Here is a 20,485-nt window from a genome sequence, read left to right on the forward strand (position 1 = left end):
GTCCTCTGCGGGTTCGGCACCAAAATAAACAGATACCGGCTTAATAGCACGTGTGGCTATTGGGTTTTACTATCGCCTTTTTTCTCGGCATCAACAGAAACAGCCCTTTGTTGGCCTGACACTTCTGCCTCTCCTTGCAGAACAGGACTGGGATTTTGCATCCTCTCCTGCGGTTCCGTGACAGTCCCAGCGTCAGCCACTTGATGGCCGTCCTACTCTGCCGATGACTTCTGGCTGCACACTCGCTCTGTGAAAAACACCATGTGCCTTTAAACAGGAGGAAAAACGCACACCCCTCTTTAAATGCTCCGATGGGGTCTTTAACAGCCAGTGAAGGGAAACTGTAGTGGGAATTACCGGCTGTACCTGCCAGTAACTGAAGAAATCATCTGCCAATGTGTGTTCAGGACCTCAAGATAAAGGGAACTGAGATAAAGGTTGCCTAAGCCCCTGGAGACGGAAGAGACTACCAGGACCTGTGGACCACAGTCCTGTTTAAAGGGTTGGGACCATCCAGCCCAAATCCCAGGGGACTTCCCAAATCCCGGGGGCAGCCCAGCCACCTCACTGCCAAGCTTTCTGGGTGATGACTTCAGAAGTGGAGGGAGGAAAGGGACAGGAGGTAGAGGGGGCTTGCAGCCCAACATTGATCTAGTGTCCTGCTCTGCCCAGTTTCCTGATCTCCGTTAAAGGTGGAGCCACTTGTGCCCAGGTGTTCACACCAGCTAAAAACCATCCAAATTGTCTAATCTAGGACACATTCTTCCCTAGTGCATTCTGAGACCCCAGATCCATGTGCAAAGCCCATCTTCTGGCTCACTCTGGGCGCTGCATTCCCCTGGGTCTCCATGAACCACAGAGTATCAACCCACCTTCCTTCTCCATGTTCAGGGCAGCACAAATACCCCAGGTCACACCTCAGCCTGCAGCAGGAAACTTGAACTCAAGAACTCTTCTTACGGGCTCTGCACAGTCTCACAGACCTGTGGTGGGACAGTCTGGAGTCTGGCAATGTCTCTGGGTGAGCTCCTGGTCCTGTGGCAGCTGCAGCACAGGGCTTACTGCTGTGCCACCTCCTGGAGTGCTGAGCCTGGGAGGACACAGGGGTCACAGAGTGGGGCACCGTGTGGGGACACAGGGATAACTTTGGCTGTCCAGGCTGGAGAAGAGAAGGTTTTGGGGTGACCTTCCAGCCCCTTCCAGTGCCTAAAAGAGGCTCCAAGGGAGCTGGAGACAGATTTGGGACGAGGGCCTGGAGTGACAGGACAAGGGGGAATAGCTTCACACCGGCAGAGGGCAGGGTGACATTGGCAGTGACCCTGAAATGGGGTGAGAATGCTCGGGCAGCAGCTTGTCCTTTAGCCAAGGCGGCTTCTCCCAGGGAAAGCCCCAACCAGGGCTCAGCTTGTCCCACAAGCCTGGGGCCAGGGGTGCTGAGGGGGGAGCGTCCCGCTGCCTGCGGGACAGCCCAGGAAGGACACGGTCGGCTCGGCACACTCAGCACCACGCAGCTGAAGGACACCAGGGCTTTGGGCACGTTGTTGCAGCTTTATTCAGCCCCAGTCCTTTAGCCAAGGCAAGCTGCACCTCTGCCGGGCTCACGGCCAGCAGCAGCGCAGTGCTCGTAGGAAGCCTCTTGGTCGTTGCTGCACCCAAGGACTCCTTAGAACGGAGGTTGTCCGAGCTGCCAGGGAGCTGACAGAGATGTCCCAGTCTTTTTCCAAGGGCTGAAGTGCTGTGACGGAAAGAAACAGAGCCCAGATCAAACCCCCCGTCTGCAGAGAGCCTCTGGATTCCCGACAGACGGTGCTCCCCACTCACCGCTCAGGATGTCAGCCTGACTCTCCGTGGTCTGCTCCCTCAGGCGCCGTGTGATGAGTCCTGGGCACAGAGCTCCATTAGCCTCTGCTCCCCAGCCTGCTCCCAACAGCAGGGCCCCCAGTCCTCCCCTCCTCCCCCTCAGCACGGCTGAGCCCAGGAGCTCCCAGAAGCTCAGGGCAGTGGGACTGAGCAAGGTGGCCACCAAGCCCCGCTGCGTGGGCAGGGCTGGCAGAGGGAGGCAAGGCCCTGCCCAGGGTGGCCGGGCATTGCTGGGGCAGCAGCAGCACAGGGGCCAGGCTGCCCCAGAGGCACCGCAGGGGCTGGCACTCACCGATGAACCTGACGGCCGCCAGGCGCACGTTGGCCTGAGGGTCCTGCAGGTAGGGCAGGCTCTGGTGGATAAAATCTTCAGCCCTGCTCCTGCTGTTCTGAAGCTGCAGAGAGAACAAGGCATGTCTCTCCAGGGCTGGGGCAGTTGGCTGGAGCAGTGCCTCCTGCCAGCACCTCCTGGGACGGAGAGGCCTCCCCTCCTGCTGGCTACAGGGAGGGGACAGGGGCCTGCAGAAGAGCCCCTGGGGCTCTGTTCTTGAGGGCAGCAACAGGGATGCAGCTCCAGGCTCTGCCCAGCTGCAGAGCCCCCAGCCCAGACATGGGATGGGGGCAGCCCTCCCCCAGTCCGGGCTGCACAGCTTGTCCTTACCAAGCACGCTCCAAGCTCCCACAGCCGCTCTCTCTGCAGCAGGTGCTTGAGCGTCTTCCACTTCAGCAGCTCGGCGGCAGCAAGAAGGGCTTCCCTGGAGGCCTGCAGGACAGCATGAGCTCAGGGATGGACCGGGGGCCTGGGCAAGGAGGCCTCTTGGCTTTGTTCCTGGGGGGATCCTGCCTTTAGGAATCTGGGACATGCCCTAGCCCAAATGTCTGGGAGGCTTTTGGGGACAGCCCTGGGGGACAGGCATGGAGGCTCAAAGGCCTGGCCTCTGACACAGCCTGTGGGGATGCCCCTGTTCAGGCCGTGGTGGTCACGGGCTGCTGCCGAGCCCGGCAGGAGCAGGCAGGGCAGGGGTTGCACAGGGCCGTGCCAGCTTCTCTGGCCCTGCTGGCGCTGGCTCCGCACGGACCTTCCCACGGGCTGTGCTGGGGGAGCGCTGCCCGCTGCCAGCAGCCCCTGCCCCGATGCCCAGGGGCCCCGGGGGTGTCAGCCCAGCCCTCTGTGTGTCAGGGCTCAGCCTTCAAACCTGTACCTCGGCCACGCTGGGGACCTGGTCGTTCATGCGAAAGAGGAGAGGCACCAGTGCTCGCCACACCTCCTTCCTCATCCTCTTCTCATCCCTGCCGACCACGAACTGCAGCAGCTCTGCGAGCATGTGGATGGACAGCTCTCGCAGCTCGCTGCACTCCTGGCAGGAAGCAGGAAAAGGGAGCTTTGCAAACAGCAGCTCCCTGCCCACAGTGAAGAGGGCCCTGATCATGGCTGCGGGGAGGGCAGAGGCTCCGGCCTCACATCCCAGAAGAAGCAGCACTGGGCTGCACGGCCCAGAAGCCATCCCAGGAGAGCCCAGGGGAGCAGAGCTGGCTCCAAGTGCTGCTCGCAGGGCTGGGCTGCAGGGCAGCTGTCATTGCCCAGTGCCCATCTGAGGGGCTCAGGCTCCACATCAGCCTTACCGAGTCAAAGAGGGGCAGCAGCCTCCCCACAAGTTGCACAGCGATGAAGCTGGCCTTGCTCTTCTTCAGCTGACACAGAACGTTTCGCAAGGCCAGCAGGATCTTCATCTGGGCATCTTCGCTGCCAACTTGGAGGATCTTTATCATGCCCGGCAGGAAGAGTTCGATGTTTCTGGCCTGTAGAGAGAAGAGAATGTCCATTGGGTGAAGAGTGCCGTGCCTGAAAAGCTCCCCAGGCAGCCACCCCAGGCACACCGTGGCAGGGAGGGCGTTTGGAGCAGTCACCCCACGTTCTGAGTCCCAGGCCAGGCCAAGCCACTGCTTTCCACACAGCCCCAGCCCCCGTTTGCCGACAGGGCTGCCCCTGACACCGCCCTGCTCACCATCTCGGCTCTCTGTGACAGCCCGACGAGCCCTTCCAGCAGCAGCCCGGCTGTCCTGACGTTTGGACAGCCCTGATGGCTCTCGAGGTCGGGCTCGTCAGCCAACTCCTCCGACTCAGCCTTCCTGGAGGACGACTGCAGGAGCAAACAGAGCCGTGAGGGGCCGGCAGAGCCTGCAGGGCTGGCGGGAGGGGAGTAGGGCCTTTAGTGGTCACTCACAGCCATGGGCTGGGTGCGGGGGCCTTCTGCGGAGCAGCGGAAGCACTGTGTGCACAGCAGGTTGGCAAAGCCCTCCAAGATCTTGGCCAGCGTCTCCGGCATGGAGGACATCAGCTCCCACAGCTCCGGCGCAGTGCTGGAAGGCAGAGAAGGCAGAGCGCTGTCCGCAGGGCTGCCTCAGCCACAGGGCTGTGGCCTGGAGCAGCCCCCCAGAACCCACCCCTTGGAGCCCTGGCTGCGCGTCCCCGGGGGCCCTGCCCGCGCGGGCAGGAGGGGGCTGAGGGCGTGTTCCCCGTGGGGCTGGAGCACCGTGCTGGCTCTGGGCTGGCTGGGCCAGCTTTGGCTGCTGTGAAGCAGGGCTGGAAAGCAGGGGGGGATGGAGGGCCTGACTGCAGGCTGTCCCGCAGCATTCCTTGGCTCTGGCAGCCGGAGAGTCTCGGGGTCCCTCTCCCCACAGGGAACAAGCCCACCCTCAAGGCCATCAGGGCCAGTACCTGTCTCCTTGAAGAGCCGCCTTGCACAGGAGGATGACCACTGTGGTGGGGTACAGGTTGGTCATCAGGCGAAGCAGTGACTCCGCTCTCTCCCACGCTGCCTGTGTGCTGCAGTATGGCAGGCTCTCAAGGATGCTGCTGACGATCTTGGGCCCCTGCAGGGAATACAGGTGAGGATGGCACTGCCCCCGGAGTGCAGCCATGTGCTCAGTTGCCCTTCCCATTCCTCTCTGCTGCCTTGAGGTGGCTTGGGGGGCCCAAGTCACCTGTGCTTGGGAGGGAGGGATGCAGGGAGGAACAAGGCCCAAGAGGGCTGAAGGGCACGACAATGCAGCCACAGGCCACTTACGTCCGTCAGCCAGACGTCCGGGTCTTCCAAGGCCACATCCAGCAGGCTGCTGGGCACCTGCTGGTCGAGGATGCTGGCATCTCCCAACGCCTCGAGGGCCACGAGGATGATGTCTGTCCTCTCGTGGGACTGCAGGTATTTTCCAAAGGCCTATGGCAGCAAGGAAGGAAGACGTGTCACGCTGAGTGCCCTGACGGTGCTGCTTGGCTGAGCAGCTCGAGCGGCCCTGGCCGGACGTGCCCACCACTGCTGACAGCAGTGCCCGCAGCAAAGCTGGCAGCAGTGCCTGCAGTCCCTGCATGGCAAAGATGAGCAGAGAGGGCCCTCCTGCTGGGGGAGGAGGGCTCATGGGCACAGGTTGCTGGCCCCACTGAGAACCAGGGACTTGCTGGTGGCCAGGAGCACCGGAGCTCCTGCTGGGGCTGAAGTTGTTGCTGGGCCACTGGAATGCAGCCCTCATGCTGTCCCTGCTCAAGGACGGCGGGAACCCTCTCCCCAGGGAGCTGAGTGCACGCCAGCCCCACTGCTGCGGGGTCCTTTGGCTCACACCAGTGCCCTGCTGATGCCACGGACAGGAGTCCCAGCAAGGGCGCAGCTCCTTACCTTGGCACAGTCCCTGGGGCTCAGAGAACACAGCGCGGAGGTGGTCACGGCTTCCCGGTCGACTTGGTCTGCTCTGTCCTTTAGCCTGGATTCGACTAAACACCAGGGCAAACACACAAGAGTCAGGAAGGCAGAGCAGCTTTGCCAGCAAGCTCCCCAAACCGCCCTGGCATCTGCTGGCAAGGGGGCAGGACAGGAGCAGTCCAGGATTTTGGGAGGGCATCAGGAACAGCTTCTTGCTACAGGCACTGGAGGGACCAGCCAGGGTGGGGGATCTGCTCTTCCCCACCAGGGAAGACGTGGCTTTGGGACAGGGAAGTCAAGAGGGCCTTTGGCTGTGCGGCCCACAAACCAGCGGGCTGCAAGATCCTGAAAGGAAGGGGAGGAAGGAGAGCAGCAGCAAACAGATCCTGGCCTTGAGCAAAGCACTCAGGCTCTGCAGCAAAGTGGCAGCTGGGAAGCTCTGGGAAGCAGCTGGGAGGGGCAAAGGGGGTTAGGAAGCAGATCTCTCAGGAGATGTCTCTGTGCAGAGCAATGAAGCCCACCGCTGCTCTGCCTATTTTACTTACAGATGAACTCAGCCAGGGCAAAAAGAGCGTGGAAAGCTGCATAGCATGTCGGCTCCTCAGAGAACCGGAAAAGGATGAGCCGTCCCAGCAGCTTTCCTAGGAGCGGGAGCTGGATCTCCCCAGAGCAGACAGGTCCAGCAGTGCCTCTTCTGTCGTTGGCATGGGCCTGGATGAGGGAGGCATGAGCAGAAGGGCTGAGGGCACAAAGGTGGTGCCAAAGCCCTCCTCCCAAGAGTCTGCCCAGGGCTGGATTCCTGGAGAGACCAGGCTTTGCAGAGCCCTGCGTCCCCATCTCTCAGAGCAGCCATGTGGGCAGCAGCCCTGGCCTGGAGAGCAGCAGGGATGGGGGCATGGCCTGGCTGGAGGGGGCCTGGTCCTTACCTGCAGAGTGGAATAGTCCGACAGCACACAGGTCAGCACATCGATCCTTGCCATGGCCCTCTCCCTCACAGCCTCTCTCTCGCATCCGGTAAAGTCCAGCAGCAGCTGGGACAAGAGAAGCAGCGGGTGAGCCCTGGGAGCAGACTCCAACACCAGCAGCAGCACAGTTCCACTTCTGGGCCGCACTCGCCCCATCCCTCAAGGCTTCCTCTCCCCTCCAGCAAAGCCTGCAGTGGGGTGTCTGCCCCTGGATTCCCACCCAGGTTGGGCACAAAGGCCCAGAGCCAACCTCATGGCCAAGGAGGAGGGCAGGTGCCACCCTCTGCAGCCCCTGTGCTCCACGAGAGCCTGGGGCCAGCTCCTGCTTCCCCACAGGAGGTGGGCACCCTCCCTGCAGGGCACTCTGCCTGTACAGCACTGCTCTGGGCACCACTCAGTCAGGAGCGGGCAAACCCTCCCCTCCAGGCTGAGGAACAGCCCTGGGACTCCCCCCCTTTTGGCTTGTGCCAGACCTCCAAGATGCCCTGCAGCTCCTCGCTGACTCGAGAGGCCGGAAAGCTGAGCACCATTGTCCTCAGCATGCTGTCCATGGAGTTCAGGGTCTGCAAGGAACACAGAGAGCAATGGCAGTCATTCTGCTGTTCCTCCCAGCCCCAGGAGAGCCATCTGAACTCCCCCGTGCCACAGGAGGAGGAGGATGCCCACCTTTCCCGGGAGAGACATGGGCATAGACAATCTGCGGGGGCAGAGCAGCCTGTGGCACGGGATGCAGCCAGGCCCATGGGAAGGGGACAGAGGCACGAGGGGGGGAAGTACCCTGCCCTGCCTGGGATCCCTGCTCCTGTGGCAGCATGGGATAGCCAGGGAGCAGGCCAGAGGGGCTGGAGGCCCCTGGAGCTCAGCCAGCACTTACCTTGATGTAGAGGGCAAGGTCCCCTTTTGGCATTTCCTTCTCTGCAGGCAGCCAGAAGACACTCGAGAAGCACGCGCGGAGGAGGCTTTTGGCTTTGCCCTCCAGCGCTGTGTCCACCAAGCTGCAGGGAGAGGGCAGGACACGGGTTGCACACGGGTGCTGGGAGCAGCCCCTTGATGACTCATGCAGGTGGCATCAGACCTCTGGGCCAGGGGGCCCACGACAGATGGGCAGGTACCTCAATTTCTCCAGAGCCAGCATGGAAAGATGCCGGAGGTCTGTGCACAGCTGGTCCCTTGGCTCTTCTTCCAGCAGCGCCTGCAGAGCACAACCGGGATGGCACCTGCTGGCAGCTGCCAGCACCCAGGGTCTCCAGTCCCTGACCCGCCCCAGCGCTGTCCACACAGGCTGCTGGTGCCAGGGGGCTTTGCTCCCTTTGCCACATTGCCCAGAGTGCCCTCACCTTGATGTTCTCTGCCAGCTGGTACGTGTCACAAAGCAGATCCAGGCCCTGGGTCAGGCCGTGGCTCAAGGCGCTTCTGCACAGCACAGAGATGCTCCGGAGAAATGTGGCCTTGTCTCTCTCCTCCTGCCAGCCGGGGGACAGAGACACAAACACGGACTGTGAGTGGGCGGACACAGCCAGCGGGACCGCAGCACAGGGGGTGCAGTGCCCTGCGGGAGAAGCAGCCCTGCCCTGCCAGCAGCCCTCCAGCAGCCCGGCAGCACAGCCCCTGCCAGCAGACAGCAGCACAGCCCCCCTCCAGTTGGCCGCAGTTACCTTGTTGGGGCTGGTGACAAAGGCCAGGATGGCATCAACAGCTTCCTGCTCCTCCTTGTAGATGGGCAACCAGCTGGTGTCTAAGGGGGGAAAGAGCAGGGAGAGCTGCAGAGGGTCCAGCAAGAGGAGGGAGCAAAGGCTATCTGCCCTCCACCCAGCTCTCTGCCCACTGCCTTGGCACGGCCTTCCCTTGCAGCTCCTGGCTGGAGGGTGCCTGGCAGAGGAGCTGCCATGCCCAAGAAAGCCCCAGTGCCCCGGGCTGAGGAAGGCAATGGCAGACAGGCAGGAAAGGCCCAGGCTCCCACAGCACGGCTGCCTCCTGCCAGCCCAGCTGGCCCTCTCTGCCCACAGCCCAGAGCCCCTCTGCCCTGTCCTTCTTTGGGAGAGGCTGTGCTGGGGCCGCGCTCCAGCCCTGAGCAGTCCCAGCTTTCAGGCAACATCATGGCTGACCCCAGGACCCCCATTGTCAGCTGGCCAGGAAAGTGGGATCCTGGTGTGCTACAGGGTGTGGTGGTGGGCCCCAGCCCTGCCCAGCCCCACAAGGCCGCTCACTCACCGAGCTTGAGGGGCTGCATGGTGGTCACCTCGTAGGAGGACGGAAGCTGCAGACCTGGAGAGCGGCTCTCCTGGGAAGAGCTGTCTTCCATCCAGGCCTGCCTGGGGCAGGCGGGGGGTCTCCTCTCCATCCTGTGAATTAAAGAACACAGGGGAGCCTGCCTACGGAGGGCGTCCGAATGGTGGAGTCGAACACCCTCAGAAAAAATGCCGCGGCCAAATCGCCTCAGGCAAAGTGCCTCAGGCAAAAGGCCTCAGCAAAAGGCCTCAGCCAAAAGGCCGAGGCAAAGTGCCTCAGCCAAAAGGCCTCAGCAAAGTGCCTCAGCCAAAAGGCCAAGGCAAAGGGCCTCAGCCAAAAGGCCAAGGCAAAGGGCCTCGGCCAAAAGGCCTCAGCAAAGGGCCTCAGCCAAAAGGCCAAGGCAAAGTGCCTCAGCCAAAAGGTCAAGGCAAAGTGCCGCAGCCCAAAGGCCAAGGCAAAAGGCTTCAGCCAAAAGGCCTCGGCAAAGCACCTCAGCCCAAAAGCCAAGGCAAAGTGCCGCAGCCCAAAGGCCTCAGCAAAGGGCCTCAGCCAAAAGGTCTCAGCAAAAGGCCTCAGCCAAAAGGCTTCAGCAAAGTGCCTCAGCCCAAAGGCCAAGGCAAAGCGCCTCAGGCAAAGCACCTCGGCCAAAAGGCCTCGGCCCAAATGCCTCAGGCAAAAACGCTTTGGCAAAACGCCTCAGCAAAACTCCGCGTTCGCACGGGGCCACCAAGGGTCGTGGACAAGACGTGGACTGCAGTCGGGGGCTTCTCGCCAGCGCTGCACTCCTCTCCTATCCAGTCGCCGTCCTGACGGACACTGACCCACCGTGGGCCACGGTCGTGCTGAGCACACCTGCTGCAGTGGGTGTCACAAAGGGCCCCTCTGTGACCTGCTACCGGCCAATAGCAACAGGTCCCAGGGCTTGTTGACATGGCACCTGCCCCCAGCAACGGGTCCCAGGGAGCCACCACGCAGGCAGGAACAGGCAGGGTGTCCCTGGGGACACAGACCTGCCTCAGCCCTTGGCACTCAGCTGCCCTCAGAATGTCTCCAGACCCCACTTTGCTCTCATGTCTCCTCGGGACATCCCAAGGAGCCCCATGTTCAGACACCCCTGCGTGTCCCCAGGACATCCCTTTCCTGTCCCTACACTGCAGAGTCTGGCCTCTGAGCCCCTCAGTCACATTAAATGCATAACATTTGCTCAAGCTTAACAGAAACCATGGTTTTTGTCACCTTTTCTCTTTCTCCCACTGACCAGCAAGAGCTTTGCCCCACTCAACAGCTCTTCCAGCACCGCGCCGCTCAGGAGCCCTCCCAAGGCCTTCGCCGCACCCCAGGCCCCTGAGCGGCACCCTGAGCGGCCCCAGGGGTGGCTGAGTGGCCCTGCCAGGCTGGCGGAGTCCTGGGGGGGCTTAGGGCGGAAGGGGGGAGGATGGCACCCAGGGGGATCCAGCTGGAAGGGCTGGGATCCTCAGCGTGCTGGGACCTGTCGTCCTCTGGCACAGCCCAGCTGAGCAACCGCATTGGTCCATCTGAGGGGCCAGGAGCTGTAGTCCTGCTGTTCTTGCCTCAGTTCTGTGTCTCTTCTGCAGAATCAGACCAAAGAAGCCCCCAGAAGCCCAAAGGGCCCTGGAACAGCCCCTCTCTGACAGCCCCAGAGGTGCCCTGGAGCTGCTGCCCAGTGTGACCTCACTCAGGCACCTTCAGAGCCCCGCTCTGCCCTGGGGGGCTGGTGTGGGCGTCCGCGCTGCCTGGGGACAGCCAATGGGGACAACTGGCAGTCCAGGAAAGACGTGGGCAAGGCCATCTTGGCAAAGAGTCCCTCCACTTTGAATTTCCATCCCATCCCCTCAGGACTTGTTCATTTTCCCTTCCGGGCCCTCCAGGCCTAGAGCTCTCCTCAGACCCACAAGTCCTATATGAACCCTCTCTTGTGCTGGGGCTGCCTCAGCCTGGGCCATTTGCCCCCTCAGCACCCTAAGGCACCTTTTGATGTGCTCCAGAGGCCACAGTTTGTCCCCTGGTCCCCACAGTACCCCTCCATCCTCCTCCTTGCACCCTCCCTTGGCCCTCGATGGACACAAAAGCCCACGGTTTGCTCTTCTGCAGCCAGGAGAGGCCTCTTGGCCACAGTCCCACCACAGGACTCCTCCACCTGCCCTGCAGCTGTCTTCAGGCCACATCATACAATCACAGAACCATTTAGGTTGGCAAAGACCTGCAAAATCATCGAGTCCCAACTTGCACCCATCCCCACCTTGTCCACTAGAGCAGAGCACTGAGGGAGTGCCACATCCAGTCTTGTCTTGGATACCTCCAGGGACAGGGATTTCACCACCTCTCCGGGCAGTCCCTTCCAATGCCTGACAACCATTTCCATCAAGAAAAGCTTCCTCATGATCACACACAAAGCCTCCTGAGGCCTTCAGTGCACCCCAGGCCCCCCAGCAGAAACCACCCTGCCAGGGCTTTCCATGCCACAAGTGTAAAACAGAGCTCTTCACTCATTTCCAGCTTCAAGCTCTGGAGCCCCAGCACTTCCCAGGAGCTCTGGGATCCTCTGCAGCCCACTCAGGGCTGAGCATTCCTTCCTGATTCCATCCTTCTATGCCTAGGGGGTCCACCGGAGACCCTTTGAGGCCGCACAGCTGCAATGCAGGGCTCAATGGGGCATTTTGGGGTACCAGAGATGGAATTTGGAGTCCACCAAGGAAATGTGGGACTCTGCAGCTACAATTCAAGGGCTTGCTGCTGTGCCACCTCCTTGGGTGCTGAGCCTGGGAGGACACAGGGGTCACAGAGTGGGGCACCGTGTGGGGACACAGGGATAACTTTGGCTGCCCAGGCTGGAGAAGAGAAGGTTTTGGGGTGACCTTCCAGCCCCTTCCAGTGCCTAAAAGAGGCTCCAAGGGAGCTGGAGACAGATTTGGGACGAGGGCCTGGAGTGACAGGACAAGGGGGAATAGCTTCACACCGGCAGAGGGCAGGGTGACATTGGCAGTGACCCTGAAATGGGGTGAGAATGCTCGGGCAGCAGCTTGTCCTTTAGCCAAGGCGGCTTCTCCCAGGGAAAGCCCCAGCCAGGGCTCAGCTTGTCCCACAAGGCTGGGGCCAGGGGTGCTGAGGGGGGAGCGTCCCGCTGCCTGCGGGACAGCCCAGGAAGGACACGGTCGGCTCGGCACACTCAGCACCACGCAGCTGAAGGACACCAGGGCTTTGGGCACGTTGTTGCAGCTTTATTCAGCCCCAGTCCTTTAGCCAAGGCAAGCTGCACCTCTGCCGGGCTCACGGCCAGCAGCAGCGCAGTGCTCGTAGGAAGCCTCTTGGTCGTTGCTGCACCCAAGGACTCCTTAGAACGGAGGTTGTCCGAGCTGCCAGGGAGCTGACAGAGATGTCCCAGTCTTTTTCCAAGGGCTGAAGTGCTGTGACGGAAAGAAACAGAGCCCAGATCAAACCCCCGTCTGCAGAGAGCCTCTGGATTCCCGACAGACGGTGCTCCCCACTCACCGCTCAGGATGTCAGCCTGACTCTCCGTGGTCTGCTCCCTCAGGCGCCGTGTGATGAGTCCTGGGCACAGAGCTCCATTAGCCCCTGCTCCCCAGCCTGCTCCCAACAGCAGGGCCCCCAGACCTACCCTCCTCCCCCTCAGCACGGCTGAGCCCAGGAGCCCCCAGAAGCTCAGGGCAGTGGGACTGAGCAAGGCGGCCACCAAGCCCCGCTGCGTGGGCAGGGCTGGCAGAGGGAGGCAAGGCCCTGCCCAGGGTGGCCGGGCATTGCTGGGGCAGCAGCAGCACAGGGGCCAGGCTGCCCCAGAGGCACCGCAGGGGCTGGCACTCACCGATGAACCTGACGGCTGCCAGGCGCACGTTGGCCTGAGGGTCCTGCAGGTAGGGCAGGCTCTGGTGGATGAAATCTTCAGCCCTGCTCCTGCTGTTCTGAAGCTGCAGAGAGAACAAGGCATGTCTCTCCAGGGCGGTCACTGGGGCAGTTGGCTGGAGCAGTGCCTCCTGCCAGCACCTCCTGGGACGGAGAGGCCTCCCCTCCTGCTGGCTACAGGGAGGGGACAGGGGCCTGCAGAAGAGCCCCTGGGGCTCTGTTCTTGAGGGCAGCAACAGGGATGCAGCTCCAGGCTCTGTCCAGCTGCAGAGCCCCCAGCCCAGACATGGGATGGGGGCAGCCCTCCCCCAGTCCGGGCTGCACAGCTTGTCCTTACCAAGCACGCTCCAAGCTCCCACAGCCGCTCTCTCTGCAGCAGGTGCTTGAGCGTCTTCCACTTCAGCAGCTCGGCGGCAGAAAGAAGGGCTTCCCTGGAGGCCTGCAGGACAGCATGAGTTCAGGGATAGCCCGGGGGCCTGGGCAAGGAGGCCTCTTGGCTTTGTTCCTGGGGGGATCCTGCCTTTAGGAATCTGGGACATGCCCTAGCCCAAATGTCTGGGAGGCTTTTGGGGACAGCCCTGGGGGACAGGCATGGAGGCTCAAAGGCCTGGCCTCCGACACAGCCTGTGGGGATGCCCCTGTTCAGGCCGTGGTGGTCACGGGCTGCTGCCGAGCCCGGCAGGAGCAGGCAGGGCAGGGGTTGCACAGGGCCGTGCCAGCTTCTCTGGCCCTGCTGGCGCTGGCTCCGCACGGACCTTCCCACGGGCTGTGCTGGGGGAGCGCTGCCCGCTGCCAGCAGCCCCTGCCCCGATGCCCAGGGCCCTGGGGGTGTCAGCCCAGCCCTCTGTGTGTCAGGGCTCAGCCTTCAAACCTGTACCTCGGCCACGCTGGGGACCTGGTCGCTCATACGAAAGAGGAGAGGCACCAGTGCTCGCCACACCTCCTTCCTCATCCTCTTCTCATCCCTGCCGACCACGAACTGCAGCAGCTCTGCGAGCATGCGGATGGACAGCTCTCGCAGCTCGCTGCACTCCTGGCAGGAAGCAGGAAAAGTGAGCTTTGCAAACAGCAGCTCCCTGCCCACAGTGAAGAGGGCCCTGATCATGGCTGCAGGGAGGGCAGAGGCTCCGGCCTCACATCCCAGAAGAAGCAGCACTGGGCTGCACGGCCCAGAAGCCATCCCAGGAGAGCCCAGGGGAGCAGAGCTGGCTCCAAGTGCTGCTCGCAGGGCTGGGCTGCAGGGCAGCTGTCATTGCCCAGTGCCCATCTGAGGGGCTCAGGCTCCACATCAGCCTTACCGAGTCAAAGAGGGGCAGCAGCCTCCCCACAAGTTGCACAGCGATGAAGCTGGCCTTGCTCTTCTTCAGCTGACACAGAACGTTTCGCAAGGCCAGCAGGATCTTCATCTGGGCATCTTCGCTGCCAACTTGGAGGATCTTTATCATGCCCGGCAGGAAGAGTTCGATGTTTCTGGCCTGTAGAGAGAAGAGAATGTCCATTGGGTGAAGAGTGCCGTGCCTGAAAAGCTCCCCAGGCAGCCACCCCAGGCACACCGTGGCAGGGAGGGCGTTTGGAGCAGTCACCCCACGTTCTGAGTCCCAGGCCAGGCCAAGCCACTGCTTTCCACACAGCCCCAGCCCCCGTTTGCCGACAGGGCTGCCCCTGACACCGCCCTGCTCACCATCTCGGCTCTCTGTGACAGCCCGACGAGCCCTTCCAGCAGCAGCCCGGCCGTCCTGACGTTTGGACAGCCCTGATGGCTCTCGAGGTCGGGCTCGTCAGCCAACTCCTCCGACTCAGCCTTCCTGGAGGACGACTGCAGGAGCAAACAGAGCCGTGAGGGGCCGGCAGAGCCTGCAGGGCTGGCGGGAGGGGACCAGGGCCTTTAGTGGTCACTCACAGCCATGGGCTGGGTGCGGGGGCCTTCTGCGGAGCAGCGGAAGCACTGTGTGCACAGCAGGTTGGCAAAGCCCTCCAAGATCTTGGCCAGCGTCTCCGGCATGGAGGACATCAGCTCCCACAGCTCCGGCGCAGTGCTGGAAGGCAGAGAAGGCAGAGCGCTGTCCGCAGGGCTGCCTCAGCCACAGGGCTGTGGCCTGGAGCAGCCCCCCAGAACCCACCCCTTGGAGCCCTGGCTGCGCGTCCCCGGGGGCCCTGCCCGCGCGGGCAGGAGGGGGCTGAGGGCGTGTTCCCCGTGGGGCTGGAGCACCGTGCTGGCTCTGGGCTGGCTGGGCCAGCTTTGGCTGCTGTGAAGCAGGGCTGGAAAGCAGGGGGGGATGGAGGGCCTGACTGCAGGCTGTCCCGCAGCATTCCTTGGCTCTGGCAGCCGGAGAGTCTCGGGGTCCCTCTCCCCACAGGGAACAAGCCCACCCTCAAGGCCATCAGGGCCAGTACCTGTCTCCTTGAAGAGCCGCCTTGCACAGGAGGATGACCACTGTGGTGGGGTACAGGTTGGTCATCAGGCGAAGCAGTGACTCCGCTCTCTCCCACGCTGCCTGTGTGCTGCAGTATGGCAGGCTCTCAAGGATGCTGCTGACGATCTTGGGCCCCTGCAGGGAATACAGGTGAGGATGGCACTGCCCCCGGAGTGCAGCCATGTGCTCAGTTGCCCTTCCCATTCCTCTCTGCTGCCTTGAGGTGGTTTGGGGGGCCCAAGTCACCTGTGCTTGGGAGGGAGGGATGCAGGGAGGAACAAGGCCCAAGAGGGCTGAAGGGCACGACAATGCAGCCACAGGCCACTTACGTCCGTCAGCCAGACGTCCGGGTCTTCCAAGGCCACATCCAGCAGGCTGCTGGGCACCTGCTGGTCGAGGACGCTGGCATCTCCCAACGCCTCGAGGGCCACGAGGATGATGTCTGTCCTCTCGTGGGACTGCAGGTATTTTCCAAAGGCCTATGGCAGCAAGGAAGGAAGACGTGTCACGCTGAGTGCCCTGACGGTGCTGCTTGGCTGAGCAGCTCGAGCGGCCCTGGCCGGACGTGCCCACCACTGCTGACAGCAGTGCCCGCAGCAAAGCTGGCAGCAGTGCCTGCAGTCCCTGCATGGCAAAGATGAGCAGAGAGGGCCCTCCTGCTGGGGGAGGAGGGCTCATGGGCACAGGTTGCTGGCCCCACTGAGAACCAGGGACTTGCTGGTGGCCAGGAGCACCGAAGCTCCTGCTGGGGCTGAAGCTGCTGCTGGGCCACTGGAATGCAGCCCTCATGCTGTCCCTGCTCAAGGACGGCGGGAACCCTCTCCCCAGGGAGCTGAAGGCGCGCCAGCCCCACTGCTGCGGGGTCCTTTGGCTCACACCAGTGCCCTGCTGGTGCCACGGACAGGAGTCCCAGCAAGGGCGCAGCTCCTTACCTTGGCACAGTCCCTGGCGCTCAGAGAACACAGCGCGGAGGTGGTCACGGCTTCCCAGTGGACTTGGTCTGCTCTGTCCTTTAGCCTGGATTCGACTAAACACCAGGGCAAACACACAAGAGTCAGGAAGGCAGAGCAGCTTTGCCAGCAAGCTCACCAAACCGCCCTGGCATCTGCTGGCAAGGGGGCAGGACAGGAGCAGTCCAGGATTTTGGGAGGGCATCAGGAACAGCTTCTTGCTACAGGCGCTGGAGGGGCCAGCAAGGGTGGGGGATCTGCTCTTCCCCACCAGGGAAGACGTGGCTTTGGGACAGGGAAGTCCAGAGGGCCTTTGGCTGTGGGGCCCACAAACCAGCGGGCTGCAAAATCCTGAAAGGAAGGGGAGGAAGGAGAGCAGCAGCAAACAGATCCTGGCCTTGAGCAAAGCACTCAGGCTCTGCAGCAAAGTGGCAGCTGGGAAGCTCTGGGAAGCAGCTGGGAGGGGCAAAGGGGGTTAAGAAGCAGATCTCTCAGGAGATGTCTGTGTGCAGAGCAATGAAGCCCACCGCTGCTCTGCCATTTTACTTACAGATGAACTCAGCCAGGGCAAAAAGAGCGTGGAAAGCTGCATAGCATGTCGGCTCCTCAGAGAACCGGAAAAGGATGAGCCGTCCCAGCAGCTTTCCTAGGAGCGGGAGCTGGATCTCCCCAGAGCAGACAGGTCCAGCAGTGCCTCTTCTGTCGTTGGCATGGGCCTGGATGAGGGAGGCATGAGCAGAAGGGCTGAGGGCACAAAGGTGGTGCCAAAGCCCTCCTCTCGAGAGTCTGCCCAGGGCTGGATTCCTGGAGAGACCAGGCTTTGCAGAGCCCTGCGTCCCCGTCTCTCAGAGCAGCCATGTGGGCAGCAGCCCTGGCCTGGAGAGCAGCAGGGATGGGGGCATGGCCTGGCTGGAGGGGGCCTGGTCCTTACCTGCAGAGTGGAATAGTCCGACAGCACGCAGGTCAGCACATCGATCCTTGCCATGGCCCTCTCCCTCACAGCCTCTCTCTCGGATCCGGTAAAGTCCAGCAGCAGCTGGGACAAGAGAAGCAGCGGGTGAGCCCTGGGAGCAGACTCCAACACCAGCAGCAGCACAGCTCCACTTCTGGGCCGCACTCGCCCCATCCCTCAAGGCTTCCTCTCCCCTCCAGCAAAGCCTGCAGTGGGGTGTCTGCCCCTGGATTCCCACCCAGGTTGGGCACAAAGGCCCAGAGCCAACCTCATGGCCAAGGAGGAGGGCAGGTGCCACCCTCTGCAGTCCCTGTGCTCCACGAGAGCCTGGGGCCAGCCCCTGCTTCCCCACAGGAGGTGGGCACCCTCCCTGCACGGCACTCTGCCTGTACAGCACTGCTCTGGGCACCACTCAGCCAGGAGCGGGCAAACCCTCCCCTCCAGGCTGAGGAACAGCCCTGGGACTCCCCCCCTTTTGGCTTGTGCCAGACCTCCAAGATGCCCTGCAGCTCCTCGCTGACTCGAGAGGCAGGAAAGCTGAGCACCATTGTCCTCAGCATGCTGTCCATGGAGTTCAGGGTCTGCAAGGAACACAGAGAGCAATGACAGTCATTCTGCTGTTCCTCCCAGCCCCAGGAGAGCCATCTGAACCCCCCGTGCCACAGGAGGAGGAGGATGCCCACACTTCCCGGGAGAGACATGGGCATAGACAATCTGCGGGGGCAGAGCAGCCTGTGGCACGGGATGCAGCCAGGCCCATGGGAAGGGGACAGAGGCACGAGGGGGGGAAGTACCCTGCCCTGCCTGGGATCCCTGCTCCTGTGGCAGCATGGGATAGCCAGGGAGCAGGCCAGAGGGGCTGGAGGCCCCTGGAGCTCAGCCAGCACTTACCTTGATGTAGAGGGCAAGGTCCCCTTTTGGCATTTCCTTCTCTGCAGGCAGCCAGAAGACACTCGAGAAGCACGCGCGGAGGAGGCTTTTGGCTTTGCCCTCCAGCGCTGTGTCCACCAAGCTGCAGGGAGAGGGCAGGACACGGGTTGCACACGGGTGCTGGGAGCAGCCCCTCGACGACTCGTGCGGGTGGCATCAAACCTCTGGGCCAGGGGGCCCACGACAGATGGGCAGGTACCTCAATTTCTCCAGAGCCAGCATGGAAAGATGCCGGAGGTCTGTGCACAGCTGGTCCCTTGGCTCTTCTTCCAGCAGCGCCTGCAGAGCACAACCGGGATGGCACCTGCTGGCAGCTGCCAGCACCCAGGGCCTCCAGTCCCTGACCCACCCCAGCGCTGTCCGCACAGGCAGCCGGTGCCAGGGGGCTTTGCTCCCTTTGCCACATTGCCCAGAGTGCCCTCACCTTGATGTTCTCTGCCAGCTGGTACGTGTCACAAAGCAGATCCAGGCCCTGGGTCAGGCCGTGGCTCAAGGCGCTTCTGCACAGCACAGAGATGCTCCGGAGAAATGTGGCCTTGTCTCTCTCCTCCTGCCAGCCGGGGGACAGAGACACAAACACGGACTGTGAGTGGGCGGACACAGCCAGCGGGACCGCAGCACAGGGGGTGCAGTGCCCTGCGGGAGAAGCAGCCCTGCCCTGCCAGCAGCCCTCCGGCAGCCCGGCAGCACAGCCCCTGCCAGCAGACAGCAGCACAGCCCCCCTCCAGTTGGCCGCAGTTACCTTGTTGGGGCTGGTGACAAAGGCCAGGATGGCATCGACAGCTTCCTGCTCCTCCTTGTAGATGGGCAACCAGCTGGTGTCTAAGGGGGGAAAGAGCAGGGAGAGCTGCAGAGGGTCCAGCGAGAGGAGGGAGCAAAGGCTATCTGCCCTCCACCCAGCTCTCTGCCCACTGCCTTGGCACGGCCTTCCCTTGCAGCTCCTGGCTGGAGGGTGCCTGGCAGAGGAGCTGCCATGCCCAAGAAAGCCCCAGTGCCCCAGGCTGAGGAAGGCAATGGCAGACAGGCAGGAAAGGCCCAGGCTCCCACAGCACGGCTGCCTCCTGCCAGCCCAGCTGGCCCTCTCTGCCCACAGCCCAGAGCCCCTCTGCCCTGTCCTTCTTTGGGAGAGGCTGTGCTGGGGCCGCGCTTCAGCCCTGAGCAGTCCCAGCTTTCAGGCAACATCATGGCTGACCCCAGGACCCCCATTGTCAGCTGGCCAGGAAAGTGGGATCCTGGTGTGCTACAGGGTGTGGTGGTGGGCCCCAGCCCTGCCCAGCCCCACAAGGCCCCTCACTCACCGAGCTTGAGGGGCTGCATGGTGGTCACCTCGTAGGAGGACGGAAGCTGCAGACCTGGAGAGCGGCTCTCCTGGGAAGAGCTGTCTTCCATCCAGGCCTGCCTGGGGCAGGCGGGGGGTCTCCTCTCCATCCTGTGAATTAAAGAACACAGGGGAGCCTGCCTACGGAGGGCGTCCGAATGGTGGAGTCGAACACCCTCAGAAAAAATGCCGCGGCCAAATCACCTCAGGCAAAGGGCCTCAGGCAAAAGGCCTCAGCAAAAGGCCTCAGCCAAAAGGCCGAGGCAAAGTGCCTCAGCCAAAAGGCCTCAGCAAAGCGCCTCAGCCCAAAGGCCGAGGCAAAACACCTCAGGCAAAGCGCCTCGGCCAAAAGGCCTCGGCCCAAATGCCTCAGGCAAAAACGCTTTGGCAAAATGCCTCAGCAAAACTCCGCGTTCGCACGGGGCCACCTGGGGTCGTGGACAAGATGTGGACTGCAGTCGGGGGCTTCTCGCCAGCGCTGCACTCCTCTCCTATCCAGTCGCCGTCCTGACGGACACTGACCCACTGTCGGCCACGGTCGTGCTGAGCACACCTGCTGCAGTGGGTGTCACAAAGGGCCCCTCTGTGACCTGCTACCGGCCGCTAGCCACAGGTCCCAGGGCTTGTTGACATGGCACCTGCCCCCAGCAACGGGTCCCAGGGAGGCACCACGCAGGCTGGAACAGGCAGGGTGTCCCTGGGGACACAGACCTGCCTCAGCCCTTGGCACTCAGTTGCCGTCAGAATGTCTCCAGACCCCACTTTGCTCTCATGTCTCCTCGGGACATCCCAAGGAGCCCCATGTTCAGACACCCCTGCGTGTCCCCAGGACATCCCTTTCCTGTCCCCACACTGCATAGTCTGGCCTCTGAGCCCCTCAGTCACATTAAATGCATAACGTTTGCTCAAGCTTAACAGAAACCATGGTTTTTGTCATCTTTTCTCTTTCTCCCACTGACCAGAAAGAGCTTTGCCCCACTCAACAGCTCTTCCAGCACCGCGCCGCTCAGGAGCCCTCCCAAGGCCTTCGCCGCACCCCAGGCCCCTGAGCGGCACCCTGAGCTGCCCCAGGGGTGGTTGAGTGGCCCTGCCAGGCTGTGGAGTCCTGGGGGGCTTAGGGCGGAAGGGGGGAGGATGGCACCCAGGGGGATCCAGCTGGAAGGGCTGGGATCCTCAGCGTGCCGGGAGCTGTCGTCTTCTGGCACAGCCCAGCTGAGCAACCGCATTGGTCCATCTGAGGGGCCAGGAGCTGTAGTCCTGCTGTTCTTGCCTCAGTTCTGTGTCTCTTCTACA

At 62.5% G+C, this 20,485-nt stretch overlaps 2 protein-coding genes across 3 annotated transcripts; both read right to left on the reverse strand.

Annotated features, from left to right (window-relative positions):
* Nucleotides 1-1,528: 1,528 nt before the first annotated feature.
* LOC113985127 lies at nucleotides 1,529-10,004 on the reverse strand. 2 transcript variants are annotated; one of them, XM_027715711.2, is made up of 19 exons: nucleotides 8,732-10,004; nucleotides 8,176-8,255; nucleotides 7,858-7,983; nucleotides 7,633-7,712; nucleotides 7,395-7,515; nucleotides 6,994-7,083; nucleotides 6,482-6,586; nucleotides 6,101-6,266; nucleotides 5,532-5,626; nucleotides 4,929-5,078; nucleotides 4,580-4,734; nucleotides 4,086-4,221; nucleotides 3,867-4,001; nucleotides 3,484-3,660; nucleotides 3,063-3,218; nucleotides 2,522-2,623; nucleotides 2,153-2,255; nucleotides 1,822-1,881; nucleotides 1,529-1,735 (listed from the first exon to the last, which is right to left on the reverse strand). In XM_027715711.2, the coding sequence occupies exons 1-19, from the start codon at nucleotides 8,859-8,861 to the stop codon at nucleotides 1,599-1,601; spliced, it is 2,304 nt and encodes a 767-aa protein (XP_027571512.2). In that variant the 5' UTR covers nucleotides 8,862-10,004; the 3' UTR covers nucleotides 1,529-1,598. The 2 variants fall into 2 exon arrangements, with proteins under 2 accessions (XP_027571512.2, XP_039246228.1); XM_039390294.1 differs by lacking the exon at nucleotides 3,063-3,218 and having other exon boundaries at nucleotides 8,732-10,002.
* Nucleotides 10,005-11,967: 1,963 nt separating this feature from the next.
* LOC113985086 lies at nucleotides 11,968-20,285 on the reverse strand. The gene is made up of 19 exons (XM_027715645.2): nucleotides 19,173-20,285; nucleotides 18,617-18,696; nucleotides 18,299-18,424; nucleotides 18,074-18,153; nucleotides 17,836-17,956; nucleotides 17,436-17,525; nucleotides 16,924-17,028; nucleotides 16,543-16,708; nucleotides 15,975-16,069; nucleotides 15,372-15,521; nucleotides 15,023-15,177; nucleotides 14,529-14,664; nucleotides 14,310-14,444; nucleotides 13,927-14,103; nucleotides 13,506-13,661; nucleotides 12,966-13,067; nucleotides 12,591-12,693; nucleotides 12,260-12,319; nucleotides 11,968-12,174 (listed from the first exon to the last, which is right to left on the reverse strand). Exons 1-19 carry the CDS (start codon nucleotides 19,300-19,302, stop codon nucleotides 12,038-12,040), a joined length of 2,304 nt encoding a protein of 767 aa, XP_027571446.2. The 5' UTR covers nucleotides 19,303-20,285; the 3' UTR covers nucleotides 11,968-12,037.
* Between the last annotated feature and the right edge of the window lie 200 nt (nucleotides 20,286-20,485).

Source organism: Pipra filicauda, unplaced genomic scaffold (genome assembly GCF_003945595.2).
Source record: "Pipra filicauda isolate LSUMZ 115617 unplaced genomic scaffold, ASM394559v2 scaffold80_size11013439_pilon, whole genome shotgun sequence".
In the NCBI taxonomy this organism is placed as follows: Eukaryota; Metazoa; Chordata; class Aves; order Passeriformes; family Pipridae; genus Pipra; species Pipra filicauda.